Source organism: Lonchura striata, chromosome 5 (genome assembly GCF_046129695.1).
Source record: "Lonchura striata isolate bLonStr1 chromosome 5, bLonStr1.mat, whole genome shotgun sequence".
In the NCBI taxonomy this organism is placed as follows: Eukaryota; Metazoa; Chordata; class Aves; order Passeriformes; family Estrildidae; genus Lonchura; species Lonchura striata.
The window spans coordinates 56668594-56680147 of record NC_134607.1 but is presented as its reverse complement, the minus strand read 5'-3'; the positions used below and the strand labels follow the sequence as shown (position 1 = coordinate 56680147).

Genomic DNA, 11554 nt, shown 5'->3' with positions numbered 1-11554 from the left:
ATAACTCGGTGGCTGCAGGCGAGGAACTCGGGCGACGCTGTGTCTGGGAAGCAGAGGGAGGGAGCGATCAGCGTCCTAAGTGCACGAAGGGCCATGTTTGGCAGTGAACTCCGGCAGTGCTGAGGGACTGAGATCCACCCTGGGATGGTCAGTCACCTCTAAAGAAGTATCCAAACAAAACTAAACAAATTCATCTAAGCTTTCATGGACAACCAGGCTACTCGAACAGCACAACAATCTGGGGTGCGCTTAGCCCGGCGAGCTTTTCGTGCTGGTTAGCGCAGCAGGGAGAAGGAAAGGAAATGCAAGCCTGACCCTGGCTCAGGTTGCGGAGCTGGGCTTGTTTTCTTGGTCATTGCAGCTGACTCGCTATCGGGAAAGAGCACTGCCCTCAGAAACGAAAGAGAAAGCAGATAACTATCTGCACGTGACAAAACAGGCTGTGACACCAGCCAGCACAGGACCGGCAGCAGCCGCAGAACCGCTGGGCTCCTAGAACGGCGCCACAGCCCCTCTCCAGCGTGTTTCAGCTCCACACCCACCCAAATGGGCAGCCCGTGAGTATCCGCCACTGAGACTATCCTCCACTTTTTTAATGTCACTGCCACTGGGGAGAGCTGCCAGAAGTGGTGTTGCAGGGTGCAGATGTCTTGGAGGGTCCTTCCCCTGCTTTAAGACACTTTAAGGGCACTTCCCCCACAGTCTGTTCCATTTGCTGCTGGTTGGTTTCTGTTTGCCAGCAATCCTTAGCTTGTCAGTGGCCTTTCTTCACTCGTGGTTTCTCTGCAGCTAATCCTGCCCTAGGGGTAAACACGATCCGGATAGCTGGGGTGGGGAGCTGGTGAAGGGACAGGACAGATGTCTTGAAGTGTCATGTCCAAAGCTTGACACTTTCCCATCAGACTTGTATAGCATTTCTCCCCTCAGCAGCAGGGACAGGGGAGGCGAGAAAGTCAAATTGTCTGGGGGCTCTTCAGTGCAAAAGGAAGAGCTTTTTGCACTTAGCCTCACTGCAGCGGCATCCAGTGGCTCACTGAGATGCTCGTCCCTGCACAGAGGCCAGTTCCTGTGCCACAGCTGTGTCCCTTCCTGTCCCTCTACCCAGGTGCTTTGCCAGCTGCTTCCTGGAGGAAGGCACAGCCCCAGCCTGATAAGGTTGCTCACCTGCCTGTGAGCAGCAGAGGAAAGGGCTGTGCAGTCCCAAAAGCACAGAGAGTGCCTAGGAGCCTTACCTCCCACACAAAGACCTCAGGGAGCTCCTGAGCCATTCACATGGGGCCTCTCTCTGCCAGGGAGACTGAGACTCCCCTGTGGTGAAACCCAGTGTTTCCATCAATGCCAGTCCAGGAACAAGGTGCTGACTCCAGGCTGGGTCTCACTGTGCCATGATCAGGTTTCTCTTTCTTGCACCTTTGAGGAAGAGCCACAGAGTCTCCAATCCAAAGGCACGGACACTCCTTAGAGGCAGCCAGACTGCCTCTGTCTGGCTGGAAAGAACCCAAGCTGTACACTGGGTAAAAGCTCCTTCATGTTTGTCCCGTGCTTCTCAGCCAGGCTGCTGCCAAACCTACCTCAGTTATGAGCTGCAGAGCTCACAAATGTCCTGTCTGTGGCTGCACTGTGGCAGGGTGGCAGGTCTCAGCCTTCACTGCCTCCAGGCCAGTTCTCTATCCAGCTGGCACAGGGCCATCCCAGGCATGTTTCTGGTTCTATCAGTCACATGTAGGGACAGGGATTTACCTACTGGGTTGGGCTGGGCAGGGGAGGCAGCAGGAGAAAAAGATGCCAGCAATTTGACCATGAAGAGAGGGATATCACTAGGAAAATATGTCCTTACACACGAGCCTCAAAGTAGAGGAGAGGGCAGAGATACCATGGGCTTTCCCCAGGTCTCCATACATGCAGAGATCACACAGCAGCACAGGGTCTCTGGGTGGTTGTCCTCCACCCCTGCCAGATGTTACCATAAACCTGATAGGAATTTAGTTCTCTGTCCCCTCTCTGGTAAACATGTGCAACTAGGACAATTTTTAATAGCTTTTACTTTTTATGGATGCTGAGGGAGTGAGCATAAGATGACTGAACAAAAAGCCATGTTTCTACAAGCCTGCCTTCCTTAGGAAACTGGTCTAAAGAAATACAACAGTAAGAGTTGGTGGTGGTCAGGGCCAAGAGTCAGCTGGGCTGCAGTGATCCCAGCCCTGAGGTCTAACAGAAATCCCTGGAGACCTGGTCAGTCAGCCATGCTCCATGTGCAGCTTGTTCTTCCTCTGAGGGTAAAGCAGGACAGCAGGAAGAACAATGAGTGGTGTGAGCCCTTGTGAACAGGGAGAGGGAGAGAAGCTATGCCTGGGTGCAGAAGACCATGTGTAAGAGAAACAAGCCAAGGGACAATACGAGGGGAAATACAAACCATGGTGAAATTACATCTGCCGGAGGTCTCATTCTGCAGCACTCTGTGCCCAGGCATAGATATTTTCCTGTTTACTTGTGTCTTTGTTGCAGATTCAGAACAATGGGTATTGTGGGGTTTGTAATTTTCTCTTCTTCCCCCCCCATTCCCCCTCCCCCTCCCATAGTCCTTTGTCCTATTCCTGCGTTCCCTTGTCCTTCCCCTTCGCCACGCGGTCCGGTCTCTGCCCCCCCGCATTTCCCGTCACTGTCCCCGGTGTTTCCCTGCCCCTACCTCCCATCCGTACTGGCCGTGGCTCAGGTTCCCCCCTCCCCCAGCACGGGGTATAACCGACCCATGGGGTCGGTGCCCCGGTGGTCTCGGGAACACGCTCCCACAATAAACACGTGTCTGCCCCCGAGCCCCGTGTCGCTATTTCATCTGTTCCCGTGCTAGAACTGAGCCTCGCAGAGTCGAAGGGGAAAAGCGGCGCTGCCTCTCCCCCCTCCTCCCACTGTGTCCTGCCAGCACCCGCCCAGAGCCAGTCTTGCATGGCAACAAATGGTAGCAGAAGATGGCTATTTCCGTCAATTTGTGAAAAGGGGGAGAGAGAAAGGAACTCTGCCGCTGTAAGAGCTCTGCACACGCTAAGAGGAGTTGACTTCCGGGTGGAAAACAAACCCGAAGCTCCGGGACCCTCTTCTGTCCTCGCCGGCGTGCTCTCTACCTGCCCGGGAGCAGCCGCGCTGCGGGGGCAGCCGGACTGCAGGGACCGGGAGCTGTGTAGATTTACCCGAGGACAAAGAGGAGAGTTTGGCAGTGGCTCAGTGGACTGAGCTCGAAGAGTGGCCTGTCAGGGAACGGCTTCTGAATGGAGACCAGAGGCTCACAGTGGCAGAACCCAGAGATTCAGGGGCGAGCTCTGGGTTAACAGGAACACCCAGGCCTCTGGGAGAGCCAAACCGCGAAAGAATACGTCCTCAGTTCAGCGCGATTTTCCACCACCAAGGAGAGAGATAGAGATTTCACCGCCTGAGCCCGGAGGGTAAGTTGGGTCAGAGCAGGGTGGGACCCTGGCGGGCGGTTGGGCTACCTTTTTTTCTTTTTTGAGTTTTAACCACAGTCTGTGTCCAGACTGGACCTGTAGCCTTGCATGTTTCTGGCGGCCGGGAGGCTTTTTCTTTTCCGAGGAGGACACAACCTTGATCGGTCTTTTGGGGGTAACTCGTACTGGAAAGCTCCTTCTCTTTCTCGGAAAGCTGCCTTTTCTACCCTCTCCTCCCTATTCTGGGCTATGGGGGCAGGGGGGGTCGAAAGGACACCAATGGGACAGAATTGTAAACGGCGACACGTCAGCTATGGGAGAATTGTTAACATCCTAAGATAGGCCCTTCACATCCACGCATTTCGTCAGCTTCCAGCCACGTCAGGCCCCTCTCCTGTAGTTTTCCCCCTTGGCTTCTGCGAATCTTCACCTTCCCTTTTCCCCACAGACTTCCCCAAACCTCCTGCCTTGGGGATGGCAGCGGCCGAGCCGCCCCAAGCGCCTTGCTGGACACTGTTATCCTCCCTTAGGGGTGGCATTGGCCATGCCTCCCCAGGTGAGATGCAGTGCACCCAGCACCCCCTCCCAAGATGGCGCTGGCCACGCTACAGGGATCCCATTTTCCTGCCTTGACCCTTCTCTTCCACCCACGTTTTCCCGCCAGGCCCACCCCTCCCCCAATGGCCCTGAACCATCCTGCAGTGAGCCAGCCCCTACTGGGGGGGAGGTGAGGTTGGACTAATCCCTCAGTCCTTCTTCTGGCTCCCCCTCTGATGGGAGGGGTCGCCAGAGGGGCCCCTCCATTAGAGGACCTTCCTTGGTAAGAGAGCTTTCCCTTTGCTGGGGGGGGGGGGGGGCCTTCAAAGGGAGTGGAGCTGGAAACCTGGACCAGAGCTCCACTGTTTTCTTTCACCTGAAACAGTGGCACCCAGGTTCACCCTTTATCCCATCTCCTAAATGTACCTTGCCCAAAGTTCCCTTATTATTTCAATACAAGTTTTCCCCTTTGCTTGTGATAATTTGGAAATAACTTCTTGGATTGAGTTATATCTTATAGAAGGAAAGATCATCCTCTCTAATTACTGCTCACAATGCTATGCCAACTTCACAATCAAATAATCAAATTGGAGAAAGCACATCGCTGTTCGCTGCCTGCCTCTGCTTTGCTAGAATTTAAAAACCACAAGCATCACGTCATGATTCCTGCATTCATCCTTGATACAGAATGTGTTTATGATAATTTTGTACCCTTTATCTTAAATTGTAATGTAGAAAATATTTTTGCCCCATTCATTGTAACTGTGATTGGTGTATCACTTTCTGATGTCTCTTTGTAACATTGCTAATTTGTTTTTACCTCAGAACTTCCTTTCCTTTATGTAAATGAAAAAGAGTGAGCTGCGGGGTTTGTAATTTTCTCTTCTTCCCCCCCCATTCCTCCTCCCCCTCCTGCAGTCGTTTGTCCCGTTCCTGCGTTCCCGTTGTTCTTCCCCCTCGCCATGTGGTCTGTCCCTGCCCCCCCCCCAGCATTTCCCGTTGCTGTCCCGGGGGTTTCCCTGCCCCTGTCCTCTGCCTCCCATACGCACTGGCCGTGGCTCAGGTCCCCCCCCGTCCCCGGCACGGGGTATAACCAACCCGCGGGGTCGGTGTCCCGGTGTCTTGGGAACACGCTCCCACAATAAACACGTGTTTGCACCCGAGCCCCATTTCGCCCTCTCGTCTGTTCCCGCGCTAGAACTGAGCCTCGCAGAGCTGAAGGGGAAAAGCGGCGCCGCCTCTCCCCCCGTCTTGCTGTGTCCCGCCGGCGCCCGCCCGGAGCTGGTCTCTCACGGCAACAGGTTTTCCTCCATGTGACCTTCCAGTCTCTCCAGAAGCCTTTTGAGAAGAAGCCCTCCAGGGGAGGCTACAAGAAGTGAGGGGAAAGTGACCAGGGGAAGTGGACAGGTTGGTGTCTGATGTTGTGGCCTCCTTTCATGCTGTGTGTGTGCTTCTCCTGGAAGAAGTTTGGGACTGAGAAGCTTCATCTTTGTGCTTATTAAACAGGGATGCCTCATGTCAAATTTCCAGGGAGAGATGAGGAGTGGGAGGGGAATACTGAAAGGTCTCTAGTCACCAGCACCACCACCAGGCACTCAGTACAGATTGAGTGGAGTCTCTCCTGGCACTCTAAAAACTTGGAGGCTGTACCAAATTCACAATCAGCTTTGGGAGATGGTCTAGAGGGACGTCCAGGATATCACAGATTCACAGTCTATTCTGAACGGGAAGGGACCCAGAGTCCAATTCTTAAGTAAATGATATATCACTGGGTAATAGGCAGTGGAAGGATGGCCAAGGTGAACTTCTTAAAGGAAAATGGTAAATGATTCTCAGCAGATAAAGCTTGTCAGAGGGGGGAAGAGTTAATTGCAAAGCCTCAAGCCTGAGGCTGGGATTGAAGCCAAGGTCTCTGAGTCCTATGTTTATGCCTCTCTGCAGACCTGGGTGGACAGTGCTTCAATGCCATGTGGCTCTGCAGCCAGTGATAGCCTTTCCTAATGACACTTCCCTGTTTTTCAGTGTAAAGCAGAAGCCTGCAGGACGGCACTAGAGGACAGTACACATTCCTGTTTTTCAGTGTGAAGCAGAAGCCTGCAGGACGGCACTAGAGGACAGTACACATTCCTGTTTCTCAGTGTGAAGCAGAAGCCTGCAGGACGGCACTAGAGGACAGTACACATTCCTGTTTCTCAGTGTGAAGCAGAAGCCTGCAGGACGGCACTAGAGGACAGTACACATTCCTGTTTTTCAGTGTGAAGCAGAAGCCTGCAGGACGGCACTAGAGGACAGTACACATTCCAGGGAGAGGAGCAGTCGGGTTTGCCAACCAGTCTGAGAGAGGAGCAAGGTGGGTGGCAATTACAGGTGTGTCTCAGTAGCACCCATGTCAATGGGCCTTAGAGGAAGGCAAGTGGCTGCATGTGGATCCAGGGTGCCTCTCTGAGCCCGGCACCTGCCTATCTGTGTTGGGCACTGGTCCCCAGGCAGCCAAGACAGGGGAACACCATGTCTACCAGCCTCAGTGGGTAGCAGAGCTCCAGGTATTCAGTCCTGCTGTGCTCAGAAATCTATAGGCATGCAAGGACCTGCATGTGAAGCTCAGATACTGGCAATGGGTGGTATCAATGGCACTGGGTGTTCTAGAGCTATATGACAAGGACAGGGAGGCAAGGGAAGCCCTGCAGTTCAGATCCTGTCATGTCTGCACTATATTCAGTAGTCCGAAGATCACAAGGGATGTCCTCATCTGATAAAAACTGACCAGATAGCTCTTATCCTACTTCTTACCAGACAGCAGTTTTTCTCTCCTCCCATCCCTGCAGTTTGATGACAAATGCCTCTTTTCCAGTGAGACCATGATGTAAAGGACATGTGTGGAGCTGTCATACTCTCCCTCCCAGTACTGGTCCACTGGGACACCATTAATCCACCTTTGCTGTGACCAGAAGTGCACCAAATGCACCCCCCTCAACCCACTAACACATGTGCAGCACGGTCCTAGGCAGGACTGAGACACTCCTGTTCTATTTGCAAGGGGAGTCCCTAGACTCCAGCCATAAGGCTCAGAGCCCAGCTTGGGAAGGATGCCATAAGAGACAAAAACTGAGGAGGTCCCCCCTTTCATGTTTTGCAACAGGCATCCTCACAGCAGCTTTTACCATGGTACCAAGAGAGCATGCAGGCACCAGGATGGGTCTGCTGCAACAGAGGTACACCAAGAACCTGCTCCACGTGCTGATTTTACTGGAGGCTGTTGGGACTTTGGCCTTGATGTCCTATGCACTGCTGTATGAAGCCGGAAACCTGGTGAACCTCCCTGACAAATGCATTGGCTTTTACAACTTCTGCCTGTGGAATGATACAGCTGGGGAGCTGCAGTGCCTGGATGCCAAGCACCTACAGGCAATGGGCATCAGTCTACTACAACTGGGACTAGCCAGGGTTTGTGTGTATACCTGCCTGGTCTTCATCCTCTTCCACCTCCCTTTTGTTTTAAATGTGATTTGCACAGAGCAGAGAGAAGAATGGAAGATGATCCGCACCATACCCTTCATCAATATGATAATGCTGTCTGGAGGCCTGGGTATGTTTATTTTACAAACCTCAGAGTGGATTCATCCCTCTGATTTCACTGGAGGCTTCCTGGCACTGCTTGGGACTCAGGCTCTGCTACTGCTCCAGACTCTCACTACCACTGTGTACCTCAGCTGGGCCAACCACAAACACATATTCAAAACCATTTAGCTGAGGAGGCCCTAAGATTTGACAGTGAAGAAGATGCAAGAGCTATTTTAAAAAGTAATCCAAACAGAGCTTTACTCCTTAGCAAAAATCTGATTCCCAGTGCAAAGGCTCATGTCGAGCCATACTCTGGCACGATGCTGTGCGCAACACTCCTGCATCAAGCTGGCAGCAGACACCAACAGCCACAGCACAGAAACTTCCCAGGTACAACAGGGTGTAACTCCCCTCAGTTTGGGGCGCAGATCAAAGTGACAGCACTTCTGGCCTCAAAGAGCAGTGACGGTAGCAGAACTAGCATGCAGTGGACACAGCCCTCTGCTCATACATAGTATAAGTAAAAAAAGTTGCTAGTATCTCATAGTATGTGATTAAATCTGTAATTAACTAAAAAAATGCTTTTAATACCGTGCCCTACCATATAACAAAGATAAAGGGAGTTTAAAAACAGGATCTGTAGATAATGTTTAACTAGGAACTAACAAATGTTAAGGAAAATGTAACCAAAGGTAATTTCTTTGTAAGAAGACTAGATATATATCACTTAAAATAAATAAGCAGCCAATCAACAACCAGCCTTCAAGGCTGTGAAGAAAGCCATTTATGACAATACAGAAATAACACAGAAAGAACCAGTTTTGGAGTTTGAAAACAAGATACCAGACTGAGCATGCACCAACTAAGAATGTGCAATAAAAGGACAAGTGATGAGCGATTAAATGACCACCAAAACCCTTACAGGGGGCTGTAACAACCCCTAAAGGACATTAGATGGCAGAAAAGACTGAAATATTAAACTATGGTTCGTATAATTTTTCAAAATGGGCGTTTTATGTTATTGATTTTTTCTGTGCAATGAATATGTAACAGCCATGTAAGTATAAGCTGCATTAATTCATCCAGTGCCTGGGAGAACTTGCATAAATAAAGAATGCCTGCTTAACAGTGATACTCTTTGCAGTTGAGTGTATGTGTTTCAAGGGACATAAGGGTCTGTTTTCTCTTGGTTCTCCTGCCTTGGTGGGGATGAGGCTGGTGATGCTGATTTGACTGATTCTTCACTGCCATACATCATCTCACAGCTAGCCTCATATGGTTTGTCAGTCCTCTTTTTAGACTGGGAAGAGGATACTGAGCCATCTTCATCCCTTCCTAGACCCCTATGCACACTGTCATGGGGTCAGCCCCCTCAGGGCGGTCCTGGCCCCTGCCAGTCTGCTCCTGCAAGTCTTCCTCAGCTTTGGAAGACTGCTGGAGTCTGGAGGCAAACTCAGCACCAGGCCCAATGGGAACAGGCTGCCAGGCCCCACTGTAGCTGTGACAGAGGTCCCCACAAGGACAAGGGAGCCCGAAGGCTGAACTGTGACCATGTAGCTCGGCCAGCAAAGGTCTTCCAGGTCAGCAGCTCCATGCTCCCCTCCATGCCCAACCCCAACACACCAAAGGGATACTCACAGAAAACACACGTGTCCTCTTTAATCTGTCCATGCTCTGAAATGTGAAACAGAAACAAACACATCCTAATCTGGAGCCAAATCCCACCGAGCCCAGCATAGATTGGGAGAACTGAGTACCTCTTTTCTTTCCCCCTCTGGCCTTCCTGGCTATCCTACCAGCTACACAGGGCACCAACACAGCAGATGGATGCACGGTCCTCCTTCCACGGTTCTCAGGGCCGCGGGAGGAGACACCCTCCCCATTGTACCCTCTTCTCTTGAGAAGTCAAAGATGTTAGCTGAAAAAGATCTCCCTGACATATTTCAGGACATCGTCCTCAGAGTTCTTCCTATCTGTCCTCTCTGCGTCAGCACCAGCACCAGCACCAGCACCAGGAGGGCATGGAAGTGCCGGCCCGTGGTCACTGTCTCCATTCCTGTTGGCCATGCTTCCAGGAGCCTCGTTTGGTGTTGGCGGGAGCTCCTGCTCCTCTTCGCTGCTGGACCGTGCATTCTCGTCACCTTCCTCGCACTGTAGATTCTGACCAGAGGGAAAAAGACAAGTGCCGGCCGTGCATGGCTTCACGCCGGGAGCACCATAAGGAGCAGGAGCGCAGCCCACCATCCCCTTGAGCCTCGCCAGGCCCCGGGCCCGCGGTTCAGCTCCGCGGCGCCCGGCAGGGTGCAAAGGCAGCCGCGCTGCTGGGACAGAGAGCAGGGGACCGGGAAGGGCATGCGGCACCCGGCAGCGCCTCCGACCCGCCTACAGAGGGGCCGCCGGGGAGCCGCGGGCAGCAGCGCTCCCTGCCCGTCCTCCGCAGCCCTGCCGTGCCCCGGTACAGTCAGAGCCGCGTCTCCACCTCCGGAGGCCCCGGCTCACCTCGGCCAGGATCGCCAGGGCCACCTCCACCAGCTCCGCCTCGTTCATGCAGTACAGCGCCGCCGGCCTGGGCAGTGCACAGGGGACGCTCAGCGCGGGCGGCGCCCGGGCTCGCCCCCGGGCCCGCCGCCCCGGCCCAGCGGCGCTACCTGCGCCCCGCCGCCCGCCGCCGCCGGGCCCTGGGCGCCGGGGCCGCCGCCGCCCGCTCGTCCCCCGCCGCCCCCATCCAGGCCGGGAGCTGCCGCCGCCGCGCGCCCGCCGCCATGCCCGGGCGGGGCGGGGCCGCCGGGGCGCCTTCCGCCCGTCGCACCGAGGCTGCTTCCTCGCCCGACCGGGAGTGCGAGCAGCTGGGAAAGCAGCCCCAGGCCGCCCTGAAGCCCAAGTCACGGCAGAGCCCCGTGTTTGATCAGGCAGGCAGGCAGGCCGCGAGGCCGCTCGTCCCACGACATTCCGCCAAGGAGTAAACGTGGCTCTAGGCCAGCTGCGGAGCAGACAGCGCGCTTGGAACGACGCGCGCCAGGCTCCGAGCCCCGGGGCAGCCTGGCGGGCCGGGCCCCGCGCCGCCCCCGAGCGCCCGCTTACGGCGCCGCCCGAGCGCGCTCGCCGCTGCCGGGGCGCCCTCTGCAGGCCCGGGCGCGCAGGGCAGCACCGCCGGAGCGGCGCGGACTCGTGCCGGCAAACGGGGAGAGAGGGGAGCCTGGGCCAAGGATGGAGTGAAAGCCCTTCTGGGAATACAGCATGTTGAGCGTTGGTCTAGCAAAACAACATGTTCATTCCTTCCCTCCAGGCTTCTGGCACAGTATCAATGTTGTGCTAATGCATCATTTTGCCTAGCAGCCTTAGACTGGTGCATGTTTTTTATACTTTCTTTCCCTGTTTGGGGAGTTTTGTTTTGCCTTTAGTCCTACTTATGAAGCAAACCTGAAAGTAGTCTTTCTCCAGAAATCTCCATCGACCCTCTATGAGGGCTGGGAGATAACATCTGGAAGAAAGCAACGTGTGGTAGGTAACGTTCAAGACCGGGTTCAATGGGGCTTTGGACAACCTGGTCTAGTGGAAGGTGGCCATGCTCATTGCAGAGTTGGAACTAGAAGAGCTTTAGGTCCTCTCCAACCCAGACCTTTTTGTAATTTTGCAATTCTAAATTCTAAAACCCCTATGTAATGTAGTCGATGCTGCAGGGTTTGGAATACAGCCACAATCATTCTTGGCCTTTTCAGAGGCAAACAAAGGCTCCCGTTTGAGAGCTCTCTAAACTCTAAGACCAACTCTGGGAATTCCTGAAGCCGGTTTGAAGTCAGCACTGGTTTTGAGGGGACATTAGCTCAGACTGGCATGAAGAGCAGCTACACCATTAGTATCACATCTCACTGAGATGGAAACCCTGTACTTAGATGTTGGTCTGGCAGTGGACCTGTTAATCTTGGAAAATGGAAGGTGGGGTTATCAGATGAGTGTAGTCAGCAGGAGCAAGTTACTCCATGGACAACAGGTGCCTGTAGCATGAACACGCCTCTAGT

General features: G+C 53.8%; 2 protein-coding genes across 4 annotated transcripts; one reads left to right on the top strand and one right to left on the bottom strand.

The window, feature by feature from the left end:
• The first annotated feature begins 419 nt into the window (after positions 1 to 419).
• Positions 420 to 8667, top strand: LOC110483120 (transmembrane protein 140). Of its 3 annotated transcripts, none has more exons than XM_077783583.1 (5): positions 420 to 557; positions 2849 to 3437; positions 5173 to 5381; positions 6055 to 6324; positions 7114 to 8667. In XM_077783583.1, exon 5 carries the CDS (start codon positions 7137 to 7139, stop codon positions 7719 to 7721), a length of 585 nt encoding a protein of 194 aa, XP_077639709.1. In that variant the 5' UTR covers positions 420 to 557; positions 2849 to 3437; positions 5173 to 5381; positions 6055 to 6324; positions 7114 to 7136; the 3' UTR covers positions 7722 to 8667. The 3 variants fall into 3 exon arrangements, with proteins under 3 accessions (XP_077639709.1, XP_077639708.1, XP_077639710.1); XM_077783582.1 differs by having other exon boundaries at positions 5997 to 6324; XM_077783584.1 differs by lacking the exons at positions 420 to 557; positions 2849 to 3437; positions 5173 to 5381 and adding an exon at positions 5751 to 5795 and having other exon boundaries at positions 5997 to 6324.
• Positions 8668 to 9166: 499 nt separating this feature from the next.
• Positions 9167 to 10299, bottom strand: CYREN (cell cycle regulator of NHEJ). Its single transcript, XM_021552812.3, has 3 exons — positions 10184 to 10299; positions 10035 to 10101; positions 9167 to 9695 (listed from the first exon to the last, which is right to left on the bottom strand). The coding sequence occupies exons 1-3, from the start codon at positions 10297 to 10299 to the stop codon at positions 9450 to 9452; spliced, it is 429 nt and encodes a 142-aa protein (XP_021408487.3). The 3' UTR covers positions 9167 to 9449.
• Between the last annotated feature and the right edge of the window lie 1255 nt (positions 10300 to 11554).

Coding starts and splice junctions, on each gene's coding strand:
- LOC110483120 (XM_077783583.1), top strand. CDS start 7,137: ATGGTACCAAGAGAGCATGCAGGCACCAGGATGGGTCTGCTGCAACAG.
- CYREN (XM_021552812.3), bottom strand. CDS start 10,299: ATGGCGGCGGGCGCGCGGCGGCGGCAGCTCCCGGCCTGGATGGGGGCG. Junction 10,102..10,183: donor CGGCGGGCGGCGGGGCGCAG/GTAGCGCCGCTG, acceptor TGCACTGCCCAG/GCCGGCGGCGCTGTACTGCA. Junction 9,696..10,034: donor CCCTGGCGATCCTGGCCGAG/GTGAGCCGGGGC, acceptor CCCTCTGGTCAG/AATCTACAGTGCGAGGAAGG.